General features: G+C 36.1%; 1 protein-coding gene across 4 annotated transcripts; it reads left to right on the forward strand.

Moving 5' to 3' along the window:
* Nucleotides 1–1268: 1268 nt before the first annotated feature.
* pfkfb4a (6-phosphofructo-2-kinase/fructose-2,6-biphosphatase 4a) lies at nucleotides 1269–18173 on the forward strand. 4 transcript variants are annotated; one of them, XM_082155483.1, is made up of 14 exons: nucleotides 1269–1423; nucleotides 5905–6021; nucleotides 6175–6271; nucleotides 6382–6448; nucleotides 7488–7562; nucleotides 7650–7706; nucleotides 7791–7912; nucleotides 8006–8213; nucleotides 8724–8870; nucleotides 8968–9072; nucleotides 13692–13821; nucleotides 13964–14026; nucleotides 14118–14182; nucleotides 16622–18173. In XM_082155483.1, exons 1-14 carry the CDS (start codon nucleotides 1375–1377, stop codon nucleotides 16679–16681), a joined length of 1362 nt encoding a protein of 453 aa, XP_082011609.1. In that variant the 5' UTR covers nucleotides 1269–1374; the 3' UTR covers nucleotides 16682–18173. The 4 variants fall into 4 exon arrangements, with proteins under 4 accessions (XP_082011609.1, XP_082011608.1, XP_082011611.1 ...); XM_082155482.1 differs by lacking the exon at nucleotides 16622–18173 and adding an exon at nucleotides 15440–16172; XM_082155485.1 differs by lacking the exon at nucleotides 1269–1423 and adding an exon at nucleotides 4382–4927.
* The last annotated feature ends 5008 nt before the right edge of the window (nucleotides 18174–23181 follow it).

Raw genomic sequence — 23181 nt, forward strand, 5'->3', positions numbered from 1 at the left:
GAGGTGAGAGTGTCTTTCTCAAGAGCCCGTCTGTGCCGTGAGAGCCAGGAATGGGGGGTAAGGCTTGAGGCAGGGTCACTGATCACTATGGCCTTTATAAAGAATGTTCCGGACAGACGTGTAAAGGTCACGATCTGTTGTCACAAGTTGTGTATTTATTTTCAGCCTTCCCTACTGTCTTGTTTATTTATGTTATACTCCTTTTTTCCATTTGTGACACAGTAAATATATTTTCAGACCACCCACGTTTTTAACATTTTGTGCTATTCGAAAAATATTACACTTTCTGATAGAAAGATCACAAGCTTATTGACGTGTGTGCGTGTGTGTGTGTTTGCTTGCATCAGATCACATTTACATCTTGTTCCGGGACCCTTCTTAATTTCATGCCCTCATCACAATTTTATGCCCTGCTTTGTTCCAGTCTGAACGTAGACATATAACTACTGTCACACTTTTGCCTTTTTTAGTCAAGACAAGCTCAAACCATTTCAACTTTGTTTATTTATTGATATTTACCATGTGAATAGTTGTTATCACCAAAGCACAGACCTGTGTGACCTGTCTCCTGACTTGGCCTGTGTCCACACAGCTCTATCTCTTTTAACTGTGGCGTCATGGTATGTGTTGGGACGTGACTGACATGTTCCAGCTGTACAGGCTAAAAATGTTTTTGAATGCAGAATCACTTCAGCGTCCAGCAGGTCAAGATGTTCCTAATATAGCCGAGACATTTCCTGAGAGACAGCGAGTGATTAAAACACCTCTCCTATATTAGTAGGCATATGTAGGCCTTGTTGAATTAGATTTTAATTGATTCTCCACAATGGTTTAATTCCTTGTGATCTATCTATACATCTATCCATCCATCCTGTAATATAATTACTAAAATATATTTTCTTGAATATCTTGAATTGTATAAGATGTTTTGGTATATGTGCTATTAAATAAATAGATAGATAGATAGATAGATAGATATATAGATAGATAGATGGATAGATAGATAGATAGATAGATAGATAGATAGATAGATAGATAGAAAAACAAAAAACAAACAAACCTGTCATATAAAATTAAATTGTTTTTGGGCGTGTTAAAAAATCCTGTCCCTTTTCTTTAAATGAAAACAAAGTACTGAATGCACTCTCGTGTAATATATAAAACATTGCATAACACTGCGCAACAGTATCAACACAAACTTTCCCCTGATTCTTTCTAATGACGGGTGGGTGTGTCCGCTCGCCTCTGCCTCGCAGCGATTGGCTGAGCCACCTGTCAATCAGTGGGCGTGTGCGCTCGTGTTTTCACATACTTCTCCTTTATACCTCAAGGCTCGAGCATCAAAATAAAGCACTAACACACAAAACGCGGACAATGAGGGGTGCCAGCCGGTCCAAAAACACGCAGATTCTGGATAAGAGGGGTAAGGAACATGAGGTTATGGCTGTTCTCTGGCGGAAGCAGCTGGTATTGTGTACGCGATGAGGAAGAAGTAAACAAGACTCTGTCACGTAGGCGCGTGTGTGGTGGACTCAACAGTCCACGAGCTGTTTATTTGAGCATGATTATATATATATGGCCTGTTAATAATATACTCACATAACCTATGGCTATACATTGCTGTAAACCATGCATGTGGTCTAAAAATAAACTGACGCTGTGTTCTGTGCAATGCATTGAATGAATGAAGATAAGCACATAGTGTTCAGGTCATGGGCTGCATGCATTGAAATGCATTGAGGTTTTATGTGCACTAAAGATCGATTTCATTTGGGCTGTGAAGCGTTTTGTGTAATTTCTCAGTAGTGTTTGTGTTGGGCATGTCATTCATGCTGTGCAGGAGTGTGGATGAGTTGAGGTCAAATCATGGCCATATTTGCTAGATAACTGACATGGAGGTAAACTGCAGCTTGTCCAGTTGTAAAAATACAATACTATGACCTAGAGAGAAGACAAAAGTCAGCAGGGTTTTATAATTAAGGTTATCAGCAAATGAAAAATATTATAACGAACACAGCTACTGTTGCATTTCTTCCAAGATTTGTTCAAATGACAAGAAAATTAGGAGCTTGGTATGCAGTAATGCATAGCAATTTGGGCTGGTAATTAAATGGTTTGTATCCCTAAAGTATCCATGAAGTATCACTGAATTCATTGCGATGGGAAAGACAGTCAGATTCCAAACTAGTACACATAAGAACTAAAGCCAATGGAATCACAAAGCAGAGATTTCAAGCTATGACAGTTTAGCATATGTTACCACCAGTAGGAGACAAGATAAGCTGTTTTTGGTAGATATGATTTGAGAGATTATGATTTGTTGTTTGCAGAATGACTTTAACATATTCCACACCCACTTTTCCTCGACCCACCAGGTCGAGTTTTCCCTGGAAATCTGAATGCTGATTTACTACCTGCAAAATATGATTCATAGTTTGACAATATACTCTATTGTGTAATGAAATCTAGAATTGGGAGTGAAATGAATGTATGATTGTAGCTATTTTGTGGTTTACTAGTTCCTTATCCAGAACAGCTTAGTTTCAGTTGAAGGATCTGTTGCAAGTGATGAATGTTTTTTTCCCCATTTTTTAAAGAAAATGTTTACGGTACCAAGAGAAAAGGCTGTTACTAATATGAAACTGTCCTTTAACTTAAGCTGATCTGTTGATGTGTTTGCTGAAAAAAAGCAATCTAACATTGTGTAGCCTTATTGTTTTTCTACCTTAGATGATCTGTTAACACATTTCAGTGCCAAGACATTGTGCACTGATATAAATACATGATATTTCTCACAAATCACTGTTATTATCAAGCTATGCTCACAGCTGAAGTCAAATCCCCTGCCCACAATCCATAGGGCGCGTTGCCAACATGTCTCTTTCTTGCCATCTAGTGGATAATTTGTGTGTAGTATCATGACTTTGACTTTACTTTAACTTCCAAAATGTAAGAAAAAGAAGGTTCTTAAATTTTTTTTTTAGCCTTAAAATATATATCATTGTAATTGGCTGCAGTTTTTGGAGGGTAGAGATTTGATGTTTTAGGTTTAAGCTGAGTCTATGATCTTTCACACTGCTAATTTTGATGGTGAACTTTGACCTAATTTACATTATTTTGCAAATGTGTTTAATACAAGCATCGTCTTTATATCCTAATGTCCCTGGGGCAACAGGTTTTACGAGATAGTCCGATTTTACCAGTTGTGTTACTAGTCTTGATCCATGTAACAACTTGCCAACACACTGCAAAGGCCATTGAAAATGTCCATGATTAGTGTAAACCAGTACTGTTTTGTGTGTGTGTGTGTGTGTGTGTGTGTGTGTGTGTGTGTGTGTGTGTGTGTGTGTGTGTGTGTGTGTGTGTGTGTGCATTTAATTTAATTTAGGAATTTAAGTCTCAAACATGTATATTAATTTTTTTAATAGTTCCAAAATAACACTAAAACATTCAAATAATAAAAAAGTCTATTCAAATAATTAAAATGTCCAGTATCACATGGTGCTCGGATTAGCAAATGAAAAAGCCTACGGTGTCATGTTCGATATGCTAATTTCTAAGGCCTCAGATTATCAACATGATCAAAACTTTGCTTAAAAATGTTTTTACTATGTCTTCTGTCATCAGATTGATAGTTTATCCTTTTTTTTTTTAGCAAGTAAAATGCCTTTTAGTGTAATCCTGTAAACGTCCCTCTTCAGGTTGTGGTTTGCATGCCTTTTTGTTATGAAATTGTTAATTATTAGCAAACATTAAATATTAATAACAATATAAAAGTTATTTTTTACAAGATGAACGTTTACTGGTCTGAAGCTACTTCCGTTTACGTGATTATTCATGCATAGTTTTTTGGAAAATCATGTTAAAATATATCAAAGATGATACAACAGGCTTTTAATCTCTAACTTTTTGGATTGCATTATGTTTTGCCCCCCACAATTAAAACTACAGTGCTTTGATCATAAAACGAAGCATTTACATATCATCTTAGAAGACACATTATTGGGAGATATAGAGTGAAAAAAACTGATCCATTTAAAAGTATATACTTTCCTCTTACTGTTATTTCATGTCAGGCTTTACTGGGTTAAAAATACCATTATAATCCAAAAGTTGCTGTTAGAACTAAAAAATAATAATCAAAATGGCGATTTTTTTTTTTTTTTTTTACAGGAGAATCCAAAATAATTGTATCTTAAAGCCCCTTTCACACAGCGCGTTGATCATTATTACCCTCTCGTTGAAGTCAGTACCTGACTGCCTAATCCTAACCTCTCCCCCACAACTAACGTTAATCCTAAACCTACCAATGCTAGGGTGGTAATAATTTGGCACAACACTTATTTCGACCTGTGTGAAAGGGGCTTTACAAACAAAGGGAAACGCTGCAGAAATGCCCAGTAACCACAAACCACAAACCACAAACGACTGATGACTAGTCTATCCACGACAGCGCTGAGAAAAGTAACTGATACCACGTGACCGCGACGTCTGTTCAACAGAATGGACAGAATAATCATTAACACCGACCGACGAACTTTTATAACAGTTGAGTTGAAGAATATAGGATAGGATAGAATATAAAGCCAGTAAACCTAATATTTTAGGAAACATTGTATCTGTCCTATGTTAAAAATGTACACCTGGCATTACGGTAAAGTGTCGAAGTTTGCGCATCTCTTCGTGCCGTTACGGTGGGGCCGTTCTTTACCACTCTCATGACATTCTTCCCCGCTGTCTTTAGTGCGCACTGACGGTAATGGACGCTCGTGTGTTGAGACGACGAATATAATGAGTGTAATAGAGAACAACACGGAGCAATGCGGTAATAGTCTAACCCGAGAGCTCACACAGAATCCTTTAAAGAAAATATGGGTGCCATCCTCCAAAAACGGCCTTCCAGAGAGACACATTAGTCAAAGAAAGGGTAAGTATGGATGAAAGGATGAGAGCCGGACACTGATGCTGGAGTCGGATGAGGGTTAAAGGGGCTTTCTGATGCAATACTTCAATGGTGATACAATTTAACAATGTCAGAAACAAATCTAGAGGCTTTTTGTGTGATTTGCATTTTTAAAATTAAACATTAATTGCGAATAAGAAGATTACATGTATTGAAATGAATGATTATGCGTTATTTAGGTATATTTGTATATAACGCTCATTATAACAATGCAGATTGTTGCATAATATTCCGTAGTTGCGTACTAGTAAATGCATTTTCAAATAAACGATAAATATATAGTAATAATAAAAATAATAGCATAATAATTATAATAATTATATACAAATTAAGTTATTTCACATATGCTCAGCGTTCCCACGGTAAAAACCTGGAAATATTAGGGCATTTAAAAATTATGTTTTCTATGCCATGGAAAGTCATGGAAATTAAAAAAATCTTAAAAGTCATGGAAATTAAAAAAATCTTAAAAGTCATGGAAATCTCTAATAAAGGTAAAACAAATGATCAGTTATGCTCTGCTCTAAAATATTTAAACGGCTAAATATTGCTCTTGTAAAAGAATTGTTTCACCTCTCAAAAGCTATACTAATATTAACATTGCTGTATATCTTAAAATACTAGATCATTTAAAATGTACAGACCAAGAACAATCATTTTCACACATTTTAGATTGCAGCAATTTGCAGGACTATGTGGACATCGATATGATATTATGCAATTTGATGTGGAGATACCAAAATGACTTATGCTCTACAATAACAACTCGGATTTTATTAATGCAATAAAAAGGTCAGCTAAACTGCACATAGATTAAAAGATTTCTGTTCTTTACACCACTTGGTGTGACGATGGACAGTTCACCTGTAGTATATGTGGACAGTATTATTGTCAAACATATTTCCTATGTGTTTATGAGCTGCTTTTCTTTTTTCTTCCAGTATGCATGACCAACTGCCCCACACTTATAGTAACCGTGGGTCTACCGGCCAGAGGAAAGACCTACATCTCCAAGAAACTGACACGCTACCTCAACTGGATTGATGTTCCGACAAAAGGTACAAAGCACATGCAGTGTGACTCTCATATATAAAATGAAGATTTGTGACAGCTGTTTAAATGCTGGCCAAGCGTTTTTTTTGTTCCAGATGTGTTGAATATCATCAGTGGCTGATCCTGAAATTGGTTTGTCTTGTTTTTTACTTCCGCAGAGTTTAACGTTGGGCAGTACAGACGTGAATGTGTGAAGATATACAAATCCTTTGAGTTCTTCAGGCCAGATAATGAAGAGGGGCTTAAAATCAGGAAGTAAGACATATATTTTTATCAATGATGGCCATTTAAAATATGAAATAAAACCACAGGTTTTAAAATGCTAAGAGTATTTAGAAGTTCATGTGATTTCTTGTCTCTTTTAGGCAGTGTGCTCTGGCAGCTCTCAATGACGTACGGCAGTTCCTCACAGATGAAGGCGGCCAGGTGGCGGTAAGGCAAACGTTATTTGAACACATTGAATTTAACAGAGAATTTTATACAAATACTGTGCTCAAGTATAAGTTATCTAGGCTAAGTTAACATTAATCCGTATACATTTGAACACGCATCTTTTTCTGTAAGTTTAGGCCTTCATCCACACTAAGATAACTATACAAATCAAAAAAATCGTTCTGAAAGTGATTCCAATGATATAGTTGCTTTGTGCCATTATCGTTATACACTCTGCTATTCTTTTATATTTAGAACGATTTGTAGAACTATATATTTTTTGTTATCGTTAAAGTTACCGTCCTTTGTATGAACGGGCCTTAAGACGGCGGTTTTATCCTGTGAGAACTGAGCTTTTTGAAGACGCTTTCCCAAGTTGATCAATTTGAAAACACAGTTTTGATGTTGTTGTGTGAACTATGAAAACAGAGGTATTTCAAAACCATGATGCATGTTTAGTCATGTAATGCAAATTGTACCTATAGATATCTATGTGCTGTGCTTGCTATGTGCGGTTCACTTTCACAGTGTTGCTTAAGATACATGTTACTTTGTACAATCTTAATATTATATTCCTGCAAAGATGACAGAAAAGTTGAGATGATGATGATGATGAAAACACCACTTTCAAATGGCATGTATCCAGATTAATATGGACGTAGCCTAGTATATTAGGTGCGTCCCAATATGTGCACTTATGCACTATTCTATTCTGTTTTGTAGTGTAAATAGACCTTATTCACTGCAGTTTAAACACCTGGATGATTCACTTTATTAACCTAAAAAGTGTGGAATGTTGGACACTTCATGCACTCAACTGTCGCAGCTTTAATTATGTAGCGGTACACACAAAATAACCATATAAAATTCATACACTACACGGTTGAGTACATAGTGAATAAGTGCATAGTGAATAGTGTGTCATTTTGGGACAGAACTATTGTCTCTCTTTAGCTCCGATTTAACCTCTGGACATTTTGATCTTCATTTCTTTGTTTTTGTTTTATGCATTTACCCTTTTTTGCTTTACAATCTTCAGGTTTTTGATGCCACAAACACAACAAGAGAAAGGAGAGAGACGATCATCAGATTTGCAGAGCAGAATGGTTTCAAGGTGCTGGAAATGGGATAATTCCTCTACGATGTTTATCTCATGTGTTTCTCTCTTCAGCTGTTTTAAAACACTCTTTTCACATCACAGGTTTTCTTTGTAGAATCTGTGTGTGAAGACCCTGACGTTATTGCAGAGAACATTGTGGTAAGTCTCAGAAATGCTTTCAAGTATCTTTAACTCACCTTGTTTTGACTGTTTTGGGTCTAAATTTGTGGTTTTGGTTTTCAGCAAGTGAAGTTGGGCAGCCCAGACTACACGCACTGTAACACAGAAGAGGCCGTAGCAGACTTTATGAAGAGGATAAAGTGTTATGAAAACTCCTATCAGCCACTGGATGAGGAACTGGACCGGTAAATGCCATTTTGGTGCTGTTGAATTGAATCCAATCTATCTTGAATCCATGAATTTAACCTCTTTTTTGTTGTTGTTGTTGGTGTGTTCAGGGACCTTTCGTTCATAAAGATCATCGATGTGGGAAGGCGGTACCTAGTAAACCGGGTTCAGGACCACATACAGAGCCGAATCGTTTACTACCTCATGAACATCCACATCACACCCCGCTCCATCTACTTGTGCCGGCATGGAGAGAGTGATCTGAACGTCAAAGGTCGTATCGGAGGAGATTCAGGCCTTTCGGGAAGAGGAAAGCATGTAAGCTGTAAAGGCCTATTTACATCGAGTCTTCGTTTTTAGCTTTACTAACAAGCACAAAAATAGCTTGAGGCTTGACGGTCTTGAAATATGCTGATGTGGGAGCATTTCTAACAGGAAGAGTAAGTGCATTCCATAACCTGGGTGCAGCGACTTGAGAAAGCTCTCTCCCCCATTCATTTTAATCTACAAGGAGGCTCCTGAAGAGGAGGAGAATCAGCAGAACGAAGAGAACGGCAAGGCGTGTACAGGGTGACTAAGTCACAGATATAAGAAGGGGCTATTCCATGCCTAGCTTTGTATGTTAGTGTGAGAGTTTTAAAAACAACAGGCGACTGAACAGGAAGCCAATGCAAGCTATAAAGCACGCCTGTGATGTGCGGATGTGATGCTTGAACATTTATCAGTTGTTAGCCATAACATGCAAGTAATTATCAGTCCAACTGAAGTTTCTGTGCTTCTGTGTTAGTTAGCAATTAAAACCTGTTTTGTTTTTTCATTCCCTCTCAGTTTGCTGACGCTTTGGGCCAGTTTATCCAGTCGCAGAATATCAGTGATTTGAAGGTGTGGACGAGTCAGATGAAGAGGACCATACAGACGGCAGAAGCTGTGGGTGTGCCATACGAACAGTGGAAAGCTCTCAATGAGATAGATGCCGTAAGTATCTTGTTTATGAATGTTAAACAAAATCTGCCCTTTTTTTCGGGATATTGTGTTAATGGGCTCCGTTCATCCTGTGTGTGTGTGTGTTTAGGGTGTTTGCGAGGAGCTCATGTATGAGGAGATCCAGCTGAAGTTTCCTCTGGAGTTTGCATTACGGGACCAGGACAAATATCGTTATCGCTATCCCAAAGGAGAGGTCAGTTTACATGAAATCAGTTTTCTTTTAATCATCATAGCTTTCATATTTTATCATTCAGTGTTTGTATTGCTCTTTTATGTCCCTTTGGCAACAAAGAGCTTCTCCTCGCACTTTAGCACACTAAACACTCATCAAATAAATGTCGCTGGTTGCTAGGCTCTCTATTACTCATGGGCAAATCCTCCCAAATGGAGTAAACAAGTCTGTTTTTTAGGCTGTATTGAAGTTGTTCCCAAAGTCCCTAATTGACATTATTTCATGTGTTATTACTCTGACTGAGCACATCAGACACAATTACCCAGCGCCCACACATACACGCTTCCCATCTGCCAGGTTGTGAGTGTGTTTGTTGTTCAGAGCAAGCAGTTCTCATTTAGATCAATATCTCAAACCTGTTTACTCAGAGAGTGTTAAAGCAGCACACTGTTCTCACTATATTAGATAAAGACTGGGTGCAAGGTCCTCGTCACATGTTTAAGTTTATGTGTGCTGTAAGGTTAAGGGTGTGTGGATTAGGACTGCACATCGTTTAATATCAATTGAGTTTCAGTTGCGCATGTCAGTTGTTGTTAGATATGAGAGCAGTTTCTGTGAACGTATGATTTGAACTGTTGGGAACTCTCTTACTGTGCAGGACCAAAACATTCATGTTTGATAATAGGTCTCTCTATTTAATATAATGAGTTTTAATGGATTTAATGATCAGTGTTTAGTGAAAATCATCTGACATCAATTGAAAAATGCGTAGATTAATAGAAAGATTAATCTTTGGATTTGATGAATCGTATATCAGATTGTTTAAATGAAAATCACATCCGATATTTAAGTAGTTTTTTTTTATTAAAAACATTTCTCTCAATGCAGTTTTTTTCTTTCAAATGTTCAAGAATAAAAATAAAAATAATAATAGAATCTTTCAAAAAAAAGTGTATATTTATATATGTAAGGAATAATTGACGACAGGCCGTTGAATTATTAGAAAAATAATGCACATTATTTTTCTAATAATTCAACGGCCTGAAGTCAGTTATTCCGCTTATACTACAGTTACCACACCTCGAAACATTGTTCAGATTATGTATTTCAAGACGTTTGTTAAGTTTTTGTCATTAAAACGCTCTTGTATGTAGGACTAATTTCTTACGCATCTAATCCCATGCCTCCGTTGCTAATTCCAAAACGTCATTTCAGAGTTAGTAACGGAGGTTTGAGCCGCTGATAGCAGACTAATGCTGGGGACACACGACTAGCTGACACATTCTCTGACTGTTTCATCGACTGCAGCAGATTTTAAACACCGACTTTGAACACAGACTGAACGCGCTGAACACGCGCTTGGGCATGATCAGTCATAAGTATCAAATTACATTCATTATGCAGTTATTAATGCAGTTATTAGAGAGAGATGTTGCAATAATGAGACAGAAAAGCATGTGCGTCAATATTATTAATCTATTAATTCAATTCGTTAAAATTAAACTGCATGTTTCTATTGATTGTGAAGCTAGACATTGAAAATTGCAGATCAAGCGCATGGGGCTAAATGCTTTCTCTTGTTATGAATTGTATCTTATTTTCCGTTATTACAGTTAACTACGCGAAGTGATATGGAACTGTAATGCGGTCAAGACCTGCCTGGAACTACTTTAGCCGTGCGTTTCCCTGAAAATAATGCACACCTTAGAACGTTCGTTAACCAATCAGATTCAAGCATTTAACGGCCCTGTAGTATAAATATATATATATATATCAGTGTTATTTAGTGTTAAGTATTATTTATGTACTATAATATTTAAATAATTTTTTGAATTAGCTTTTATTTTTATATTTTACGTTTTCATCTTAATTTTAGTTTAGGATTTAATAATAATTATTAATACGAATATTAAGAAGATTAATGTTTTAAGATTAGTGCTTTTGTCATTTTTATATTTCGGTTTACAACAACAACAACATTTATTTATGAAGCACATTTAAACACAATATAGATTGATCTATATCTACACTATCAAAAAGCAAAAGAAAACCAATAATTACAGGTTTCCGAAAAGCTAAAGAATAAAAATGCGTTTTAAGAGTAGATTTTAAAAAGTCCAATGAAGGAGCAGACCTCACATGATAAGGGTGACCATTCCAAAGCTTGGGCTCAGCCACAGAAAAGGCCCGATCACCCTTTGATTTGTAGCGACACCGAGACACATTTAAGAGGAGGTGATTGGAAGATCTAAGTGCCCTAGCAGGACAATATGGCACAATAAGATCACTAATGTACTTTGGTGCACGGCCAGACAACGCCTTATATACAAACATAAGGATCTTTAAATCAACTCTGAATTTAATGGGAAGCCAGTGAAGGGATGCTAAAACAGGGGAAATATGATCCCTCTTTTCAGACCCAGTCAAAAGTCTTGCAGCCGCATTCTGAACAACTTGCAATTGAGATAGTGAAGATTGAGGGAGACCTGAATAAAGAGAGTTGCAATAATCTAATCGTGATGTTACAAATGCATGAATCGCAACTTCTAAATCTTTGCTTGAAAGAAGGTTCTTCAACTTTGCAATAGATCCTCTAATAACAGCATTAATTTGTTTATCAAAAAATAGTGAAGAGTCAAAGATCGCTCCAAGGTTTTTGATTTGTTTGCGCACATTTGTTGAAAGAGGACCTAACTGGGCTTTCAGAGCAGGAGAGGAATTTGCAGGACAACCCAGAATTAAAACCTCTGTTTTATCCTCATTCAACTGCAGAAAATGATTTGTCATCCACCTCTTGATATCATCTACACGTTCCAATAACACATCAAATGAAGCTGTGGTGTCAAGCCTTACTGGAATATAAAACTGTGAATCAGTTTAGCTTTCATTTATTTTTTATTTCATTTTAGGTTTAGTAATTTTAGTACCATTTGTTTATTTATTTTAAGTTTGTTGCCAAGGAATTATCATTTCAAGCTTTTAAGTGTTTCATCTAATATTTCTATTTTATTTTATTCTATTTATTTCTATTTTTATAATTATATATTATGTATAATTTTAAGTGTTTCATCTAATATTTCTATTTTATTTGTATTCTATTTATTTTCTATTTTATAATTATATATTATGTATAAGTTTGGGTTTCATCTAATATTACAATTTTAATTCTAACTGTTTCTATTTTATAATTATGTATATATATATATATATATATATACACTCACCTAAAGGATTATTAGGAACACCTGTTTAATTTCTCATTAATGCAATTATCTAATCAACCAATCACATGGCAGTTGCTTCAATGCATTTAGGGGTGTGGTCCTGGTCAAGACAATCTCCTGAACTCCAAACTGAATGTCAGAATGGGAAAGAAAGGTGATTTAAGCAATTTTGAGCGTGGCATGGTTGTTGGTGCCAGACGGGCCGGTCTGAGTATTTCACAATCTGCTCAGTTACTGGGATTTTCACGCACAACCATTTCTAGGGTTTACAAAGAATGGTGTGAAAAGGGAAAAACATCCAGTATGCGGCAGTCCTGTGGGCGAAAATGCCTTGTTGATGCTAGAGGTCAGAGGAGAATGGGCCGACTGATTCAAGCTGATAGAAGAGCAACTTTGACTGAAATAACCACTCGTTACAACCGAGGTATGCAGCAAAGCATTTGTGAAGCCACAACACGCACAACCTTGAGGCGGATGGGCTACAACAGCAGAAGACCCCACCGGGTACCACTCATCTCCACTACAAATAGGAAAAAGAGGCTACAATTTGCACGAGCTCACCAAAATTGGACAGTTGAAGACTGGAAAAATGTTGCCTGGTCTGATGAGTCTCGATTTCTGTTGAGACATTCAGATGGTAGAGTCAGAATTTGGCGTAAACAGAATGAGAACATGGATCCATCATGCCTTGTTACCACTGTGCAGGCTGGTGGTGGTGGTGTAATGGTGTGGGGGATGTTTTCTTGGCACACTTTAGGCCCCTTAGTGCCAATTGGGCATCGTTTAAATGCCACGGCCTACCTGAGCATTGTTTCTGACCATGTCCATCCCTTTATGACCACCATGTACCCATCCTCTGATGGCTACTTGACTTCTGATGGACATGACAATGAGTTCACTGTACTAAAATGGCCCCCACAGTCACCAGATCTCAACCCAATAGAGCATCTTTGGGATGTGGTGGAACGGAAGCTTCGTGCCCTGGATGTGCATCCCACAAATCTCCATCAACTGCAAGATGCTATCCTATCAATATGGGCCAACATTTCTAAAGAATGCTTTCAGCACCTTGTTGAATCAATGCCACGTAGAATTAAGGCAGTTCTGAAGGCGAAAGGGGGTCAAACACAGTATTAGTATGGTGTTCCTAATAATCCTTTAGGTGAGTGTGTGTGTGTATATATATATATATATATATATATATATATATGTGTATGTATATATGTATGTGTATATATTATATTATATTATATTATGTTATATTATATTAATAACCTTAGTTGAGTATAGCATGTCACACCGCAAGACTTGATGTTTCACGTCAACTACTGATTTTATCCAGCCATATGTGTTTACATGTGTGTGATCTTTACATCATAAGCAGAACCATGTTCTAATCCAGCTCTCTCCTCACAGTCCTATGAAGACCTGGTCCAGCGTCTGGAACCCGTGATCATGGAGTTAGAGCGGCAGGAAAACGTCCTGGTCATCTGTCATCAAGCCGTCATGAGATGTCTGCTGGCCTACTTTCTGGACAAGACTGCAGGTGATGACCACCATGACACCACTCATGAAGAGACACATACACTTATCTCTTATTAAATCCCAGTTCACTTGTACAGAGTTGCACTGATGAGTAAAAAGTCATCTAAAGTCTACTTGTTTGCTGTGTTTTTCGTCTCCTGCAGAGGAACTTCCTTATCTGAAATGTCCTCTACACACAGTATTGAAGTTAACACCAGTGGCCTATGGTAAGACAGGAAATCTTTCTCAACTAACATGGACATTATTCTTTAAATAATGCTTTTCAAGTGTTGATTGTGAATCCTCCTGTGTCTTCAGGCTGTAAGGTGGAGTCAGTCTGTTTGAAAGTCGAGGCTGTGAATACACACAGAGACAGACCTACGGTAAGACTCATAAATACAGTCACTTAGGTGGTTAAAAGCTTCCCCATCTGTTGTGGCTTAAGGGAAAGTGTGCAGTCAGTCTGTAGTTATGCTTGAGAGATCTTCTGTGTAATAAAGTGATTAAGCTTTGTGGTCTCCTGGGCCTCAGCCGTTGCATGATAAATGTGGTCTTCGGCTCATTGATGAATTTACCCAGGTTGAAACACATTATTAGGTTTACTGTAGCATGCCAGTTTATGAAACGTATCACAATTTTTGAGTTCACATCTTCTCTCTATTATGGAAGTTTGTTTCTGCCACAGAATAAAAAAATCAAAAAGGTAATTCAGATTTTTTTCCTTGCAATTCCGAGTTTATATCTCTAAGAAAAAAAAGTCGAAATTGCAAAATATAAACTCAAAATTCTGACTTTTTTTCTCTTTCTCTCTCATAGTTGTGAGTTTATATCCCACAATTCTGACTTTTTTTCTCCGAATTGTGAGTTTATATCTTTCGAACTTTATAACTCGCAAGTCTCACTTTTTTCCGCAATTATTTCACAATTCAGACTTTTTTCTCATAGTTGCGAGTTTATATCTCGCAATTATGACTTTTTTCCTCAAAATGTGCTAGTTTACAATCTGCAAAACTGACTTTTTTCTCAGAATTGTGAGATATAAACTGGCAATTGCGCCAAAAAAAAAAAAAAGAGTCAGTTCAAAATTTTGATTTTTTCCCCATGCAATTGTGAATTTATATCTTGCAATTCGGACTTTATAACTCTGTAAGACTTTTTTTTTCTCAGAATTTTGTAGTTTATATCCTGCAATTATGACCCTTTTTTTTGTGTCAATTGCGACAAAAAATTGTTTTAATTAAAATTCAAATTTTTGTTCCCCTATCTTGCAATTGTGAGTTTGTATCTTGCAATTCGGACTTTATAACTCCCATTTCTCACTTGTTTCACAATTAGCTCACAATTCTGACTTATTTCTCAGAACTGTGAGATATAAACTTTCAATTGCGAGGAAAAAAGTCCAAATTGTGAGATGAAAAAGTTGCAATTACCTTTTTTATCTTTGTATTTCATGGCGGAGACGAGCTTCCACACTCTATCCGGCTGTTTTTTCATATAAGCAAAAGCTCATTGTTTTGGTCTTGTTTTCCTCTTGATTTGTGTGTGGACTGATGCAATTTCTTTACGGTTCTGTTACATCGTCGTCACGCACCCACCTCATCTATTAACGTGACGTCATTCCCTGTGTTTGCTTCAAACAGAACGTAGATGTGTCACGGCAGGCGGAAGAGGCTTTGTTAACAGTGCCAGATCATCAATGACAGTTCCTTGTTCCTCACACACCATTGTCCCATCCCCATTCCCATTTTTTTAAGGATTGTAGACATTCTAAAATGCATCTACTGCATTGCCTAAAAAACAGCTCAATAAATGCCTTTTGAATTACAACTCGGAAGCGATGAACTCTGAGATAATTGTGTACAGAATTAACTTGTTTTTTAAATGAATTAAATCAGTTTGTGTTCCTCTGTTCATTGATGTGTTAATACTAAGCTGCACTTTATCATAAATGCACACTGAAGTTGTTCAGTTCCTGCTGCACATGAATGTAACCGCTGCTATGAGGGAACACCAGTCACTCCAGTAGCATGTGAATGTTATTTATTGTGCACGTAAATGAATGCATTTGTAAATTAGGTTGGGTTTTAGCTGGTTCATTTTACATTATTGTCGTCTAAGTAATTATTCGTCACTTCATAATTTAGGAATGTGTATTGTGTATATAAGAATTGTGAAGTTTTGTAGCCTTATTGTGCTCTTGGAAGAAAGACATTTTAGATTTTAGGTACTAATTCATAGTCATTTTTTCAATTATTTGAAACACTAAGGAATGTCATGATGTGAAACTGTCCTCTTCTGGTTACTGAGGAGGAGGAAAAAGCTCTACTGTAATGTCTATTTGGGATGCTAATAAAATGTATTTGAATAGTGAAATCCTGTCTCTCTTTACATTCACTCACAATTCTGTCTGTCATTAAAGAACACAGACAGAACATCTGACACATAATTGCAATATACTGCAAAATTTCTTCTAAATAAACTACCATAAAATGATAACATGAACATGGCAGATACCATATTACAGTGATAAAAGGCAGCAATGTGGTTTGTGTCAGTGGACTTAGACCTGAAGTCAAAGGGCAGTGTCTGGATGGAGATATTAAGCTGATCATATCAAATGTTTCATACAATTTTATATCACCATCTTTTCTCCCATGACCCTTGACCCCTGTGATTACATGCTGAAACAATTATGCGTTATTTTTTTAAGATTACCAGTACCAGTTAAGAAAAAAAGGTCTTAAGTTACATGTTTCAAGATAACAGGTAGATTTTGAAAAATCAATCATATAATAGTCTGTCATTTTCTGTTATTTTCCTAGAATGTTAATGTGCACCGCACTGCCGAGGACGCCCTTCAGACCGTCCCGCCACACCTCTGACCTACAACCACTCCGCCTTCTCACCGTTCACTACACCTGTGTCTCTGATCCAAGCCTGGGATTACCATTTAAAGGTCCACCCTGCCTTCAGATAGACTCCCGGTCAAGTTCTGGTCTGTCTTGTAAACCCGGAATCAGTTGATGTGTAAGAGATCTACTGGTTATATATAGTATGTGGTTTCTCACTCTATTTTTTTGAAAGAGCCATTATCAGTTTACTCTGCATGAGATACATGGAGCCCGGGAGATTTTGTTTGCACTTAAGGGATTTGGGAAATATGTTCCAGATGGATGTTGAATTAAATACTATGGTTCTTATATGTATATATATACCTACAGATATGTCAATCATACCTATGGGATCTGCAGGTATGTTATTTTGCTGCTCCAATATTTGTGCTCTCATTTTGTCAAATCTAAAATGTAATCTCTCTGTTATTTTGAGGGATGGATGACAAAAATGTTGTTTGTTTGTGTGCGTGTACATACAAATCAAAGAAAAACACTCATTGTGTCAAAGAATTATATTTACTTCAACTCCCTCTAATGATAGAGCCTCTTTATCTTTATTTTTTTATATACTTTAAGAGTAAAAAAAATAAAAAATAAAATGAATCTGACATTTAAAATCAGACACTGATTATTGATTTATTGATTCAAATGCTAGTTATTTTAAATCAACACTGACAGTTGCTCAAGCAGGTATTTTTAAAATCCTTTAAATGTTTGATTCAGAGTAATTTTGCAGAATATACTGACTTTCCAACAGTGATTTTAACTGCTTTTTTTCCAGAAAAATGTAAGTGCTTGTGAGAAACAACATAAGCTGTTTGTTACATTAACAAATTTGGGAACAAGATAAAAAATCTCAGTATTTGTATTCATAATGTTAAACATGTTCTGCAATGATTCATTAACATCAATTTCCATATAAGGATTAAAATATAGTACAATCCGAGTCTGTTTGATGTTATCTGTAAATCCTTTTGTCCAGTAAAACATGTTTAGATCGAATGAAATGTTGCCTCAAACCATATCCAAAGAGTGCTGTGATAATTACTTTACTTTTGAAACAGATCTTGACTATATGAATGAGATTTTCTTGAGTACGACTGGTTGTATTATGATTATTTAGTGCCAGTATCGCACTAAAAATATAAAGATGTGTTTTGATGTAATAGTGCATCAATAGTTGGCTAAATTTGAATTAATTGAATGTATTAATACATACAAATATATAAAGATGTTTTGATGTAATGGTGCATCAATAGTACATTTGAATGAATTGAATGGACTGTCTGTGTATCCAAATAAATGTTGATTCGAGATAACAAAGAGACAAATATTGTATAGCTAGCAGCATATTGGGTAAATAATCTATTTGATGTCAAATTACATGGATTTTTTTGTTGAACCATTGAAAAAAACAATCGGTGTTTGTGTGTGTTTGAATTGTATCTCCTCCTTGAATAAACACTTTGTGGTGATTTTATATGTCGAAATATTTTATCTGATACAGTAAAAAGCAGTAAGCCACTTAAGATCATGTGTTTGACTGGTAAGGATTTTTTGGTCTCATATATTCCATCTCAAAGGATAATAACAGCCCCTTTTTAGTGAAATTAATTTTACGATAACCAAAAAATATATCTTGCGTTCCTCGATGAAACCACGAAAAAAAAAAAACCACCTGGCGTTTGACTTAAAATAGAAATCATGGAATGGATTTCGAGAGGAGTGATTGTAGAACGCTTTGAGCGGCGGAAGGGAATCTCTTTCTTTTACTCGTTACTCCAGACCGGGTTTTCATCTACTCGTTGATTGTAAAAAAAACTTGTAAAAAAACGTTGACTGTAAAAAAAAGTGGTGACAGGCTTGATGTTTTTTTTATTTTTTTATTTTTTTTTATTGATTTATTTTTACAGTCTTTGGTGGTGACAGGCTTGATGCTTTTGGATTCTGGGAAGGAACTATTTTAGTTGGTGGGCAAGAAACATGAAATAACCGGGCCATTTAGCCTGAAACGTAAGTTACTCAATATTAATCACTTGTTTCAAGAACTTTTAGGAAATCAGTATCACGCTGTTTTGTCCTGTCAACTAATTATTCTTAATTTTTTCTAGTAATTATACTGGGAAACATCCCTACATTACGTACTTCACATACTCACAAAGACAACAAAACACCTGAAAAAAAAGCACCTGAAAGAATGAATGCGTGCCGTTGATAATGCCAAAGTAATGCTACTAGATGGCGCTATTGCCTCAGAATTTTGACTGAGATCAGTTGCTTGTGTGTGTGTGTAAAAACACTAGCATGGTGCCTTTTCTACAAAATGTCTGATTATGTTACTTGGCTGATTTGAAGAGATGCTGTTGCACTTTTTTCTGTAAATCAATAGATCTAGATTAGACATATTTTATTCAGAAGTGATGTTATAATGGTTTGCAAAACTCAAGACAAACGTTTCCATATTACATGACTAAACCAGTACACTAGCGATTTGCTTGGAGTGCCTTTACTTTTAAAGCAATCTGGATAGCATAGGCATTGCCTTCCTTTCATAGGCAAGATCATTGAAAAAGTTGTCTTCAATCAGCTGAACAAATTCTTAATCTCAAATGGATACTTTGACAATTTTCAATCTGGTTTCCGACCGCATCACAGCACAGGCTCATAAAGATAATAAACGATATTCGATTAAATTCTGATACAGGCGAAACATCAATTCTGGTACTACTCGACCTCAGTGCTGCATTTGACACTGTCGATCATAACACACTTATTGATGGGCTGGAAAACTGGGTCGGGCTCTCTGGGATAGTCCTAAAATGATTCAGGTCATACTTAGATGGGAGCAGTTATTATGTGAGTATAGGAGACCATAAGTCTGAGTGGACATCCATGACATGCGGAGTCCCTCAAGGCTCAATTCTTGCGCCACTCCTGTTCAACCTGTACATGCTCCCACTGAGCCAAATAATGAGAAATAACCAAATTGCTTACCACAGCTATGCAGACGACACACAGCTGTACTTAGCCCTATCGCCTAACGATTACTGCCCCATTGACTCCCTGTGCCGATGCATTGATGAAGTCAACAGTTGGATGTGTCAAAACTTTCAGTTAAACAAAGACAAAACTGAAGTCATTACGTTTGGAAACAAAGATGAAGTTCTCAAGGTGAGCGCATACCTTCACTCTAGGGCTCAAACAATTATAAATCAAGTCAGGAATCTCGGTGTGATTCAAGAGTCAGACCTTAGTTTCAGTAGTCATGTCAAAGCAATAACTAAATCAGCATACTATCATCTGAAAAATATTGCAAGAATTAGATGCTTTGTTTCCAGACAAGACTTAGAGAAACTTGTGCATGCTTTCATCACCAGCAGGGTGGATTATTGTAATGGACTCCTCACTGGCCTTCCCAAAAAGACCATAAGACAATTGCAGCTCATACAGAACGCTGAGCAGAACCAGAACATATGAACACATCACACCAGTCCTCAGGTCTTTACACTGGCTCCCAGTTACATTTAGGATTGATTTTAAAGTATTATTACTGGTATATAAATCACTCAATGGCCTAGGACCTCAATACATTGCAGATATGCTCACTGAATATAAACCCAACAGATCACTCAGATCATTAGGATCACATCAGCTAGAAATACCAAGGGTTCACTCGAAGCATGGCGAGTCTGTAATGCCAGCCGCAGCAGAACCAGCTTCCAGAAGAGATCAGATGTGCTCCTACAGTGGTCACATTCAAATCCAGACTCAAAACACTTCTGTTTAGCTGTGCTTTTACTGAATGAGCGCTGTGCCACTGTACGTCCGACTGTTTGCACTGTATTTTATTTCTGCATCCTCCTTTTGATTCTAAACTCAAATGGCACTGCAAATTGGATAAGAGACAAACATAAATTATTTAATGTATGTATGAAATGTGCTATATAAATAAACGTGCCATGCCTTGCCTTTACATCCAAGATAAATATATGGGTGTTTTTGGGCCGTGTTGTTGATTGTTAGCAGAACAAAACAAGTCATTCTCTTCAGTATGAAATGCCAAATGTTTTTGGCTCTGTGTTGGGTGGAAATGTCTTCTTCTCTCACACATTCCTGTTATTGCTCAGTGACTCAGTTGTTGGTTAAGTTGTAGTATGACAGCATGATTTCTTATTAAGACTTATGTCATAAGAGATGTTTCTGCAGTAAGTGACACTATTGGCCTCATGCTGTGTTTGGGGAGTGTGTGAGGTTTAGTAAGGGAGTGCTAGGAAATGTTTAGAGAAAAAGAGTGTAGAAAATAAAATAAATACAAATAATAAAAAAGTTTATGACAAAAAAGTAAAAAAAAATATAGAAACAAATAAATAATAAAAAGTTTATTCAAATAAATAAATATTACATTAAAATAATATAAATTATTAAATGTTACAATAAACAAATAAATAATACATAGTACAGTAATATAGTAATTAAAACCATTAATAATGAAATTTAATAATGTAGAAACGTAATATTTTCCAAATAATACTTTACACATGTTTTTTTATTTTTTATCTGCATTTTAACATTTAGATGCCACGGACCCCCAGTTATACAGTCTGTGGCATCTAAAAGATTAATAATCCCTGGCTTATGTAGACATTAATTATGATCTTTTTAACATATACCACTTGAATATAGCCTTAATCAAGGTTAATGTGCGGTAACAAAGTCGTTTAAAGTTAAATGTGTATTTTTTTGTTTGTCAGAGTAAAGTAGAGTTAAAGCATGCTAAATATTTTTATTTTGTTACTATACACGTTTGCTATTGGTCACATATTTCAAAGCAAAATGGGCCTTTTTGCATACTTGTTGTGATATTCCTGTTCACTCTGTGCTGTTGGTGGAACACTGTCTTTGTAAAGGAAGGAGATGGGCGTTCTTCCTGAAATCAATAACCATCTCCACAATTGTTTGTGTGTTTAGCTCCAAGTCGTGGACTGCACACATGACAGCAGACGGCTCACTTCCTCACGAGGTAGACTGTCAACAGAGCATGAGAGAACACACAGTTTCCTATTGGCAATGAAATCATGGGTCCAATAACAGACAGGATGAGGGAATTAAAGCTGATATAAGAAATCAGAACAAAAAAATACACTACTGTTCAAAAGCTTAGTGTCATTATAATTTGTAAATGTCATCCTTGTTGATCCTGGAACAACATTCCAATCAACCAATCAGATTTGAGGGATAGGTTTATAGTTAATGTCGTTTAGTCTTACAACAAGGGTTAGGGACTTCAACACCATTATTATTCACCTATCATTTTCCTCTGATTTTAGGGATAAGTTATGGGTAGGGTTAGGGTTAGGAATATGTTTTTGGGACAGGAATGTTGTTCCAGGATCAAGAAAAGATGTCAATCCAGGAACATGTCTTACTTTATGCTCACCCAGGCTGCATTTATTCAATCAAAAAGGAAAGTAAAAACAGTAATATTGTGAACTATCATTACAATTTTACTGTTTTGTATTACTCCAGTCTTCAGTGTCACATGATCCATCAGAGAAAATAATTTTAATATGCTGATTTGGTGCTCAAGAAATATTTCTGATTATTATCAATGTTAAAAACTTTGTTCTGCTTAATATTTTTGTGGAAACTGTGATAAAAACAATTCAGGATTCTTTGATGATTATAAAGTTCAAAATAAGAGAAAATAGAAATCTTTCCTTCTATTATAAATGTCTAAATTTGTCACTTTTAACCAATAAAAATTTAAAAATAATTTAAGCATTACATTTTTGAAAAGAAAACCTTGATAAATTGTTATTTCTGAAGGAAAAAATATAATATTTGGAAAAAAATGTCTGCCAAATTGAAACTTTAAAACTAAAAACAACATGAATACAATATTAAAACTTTGCATGCGTGTTTTAAACTAGATATGTCATTAACCCCTTATGTAATTGAGGAAAGAATGAATTGAATGTGATTGAATAATTGAACGAACTAAGACTGAATTTAATATATAGTTATCTGTATATTAAGTTTGAATAGAAATCATTTTAATGTAAAACTCTTTAACTGTTGTGAAAGAACTGACAACAGTGATCCTGAAGAAAAACAAACACTTTCATTAGAATCAAAGCCCATGCAGCGCATCTGTTAATCTCAGATGATGCCAGTGGAATTCCCAGCCTTACTGTTCCCTGTTCCAGCTGTCATTTCTCCCGCAGGGCCTGAGCCATGCAGTCCATAAAAAACAGGACACAAGTTTGTCAGTTGACTTGGCCCTGTACAATGCATCCCACTCATTTCCCAGTCATTTTGACAGCAATGCACAGACTTATGGGTGGGGTGAGCAAACAACAGAGTGCTTAAGAATGTTTAATGTTCACCAATTATTCATAAGGTGAGGTTTTATGGCTTTAGGTCTGCATAAACGAAATGCCACACTGTCTTTTTAAGTTTGGGGGGGGGGGGGATGCAAATCACAATCC

This window comes from Leuciscus leuciscus (assembly GCF_965113295.1).
Source record: "Leuciscus leuciscus genome assembly, chromosome: 23".
NCBI classification, from domain to species: Eukaryota; Metazoa; Chordata; class Actinopteri; order Cypriniformes; family Leuciscidae; genus Leuciscus; species Leuciscus leuciscus.

Bases quoted from the DNA above. Each gene is read 5' to 3' on its own strand.
- pfkfb4a (XM_082155485.1), top strand. From the start codon at position 4,792: ATGAGTGTAATAGAGAACAACACGGAGCAATGCGGTAATAGTCTAACC. The intron at 4,928-5,904 runs GTAAGTATGGAT...TTTTTCTTCCAG, and splicing joins ACACATTAGTCAAAGAAAGG to TATGCATGACCAACTGCCCC. The intron at 6,449-7,487 runs GTAAGGCAAACG...TACAATCTTCAG, and splicing joins ATGAAGGCGGCCAGGTGGCG to GTTTTTGATGCCACAAACAC.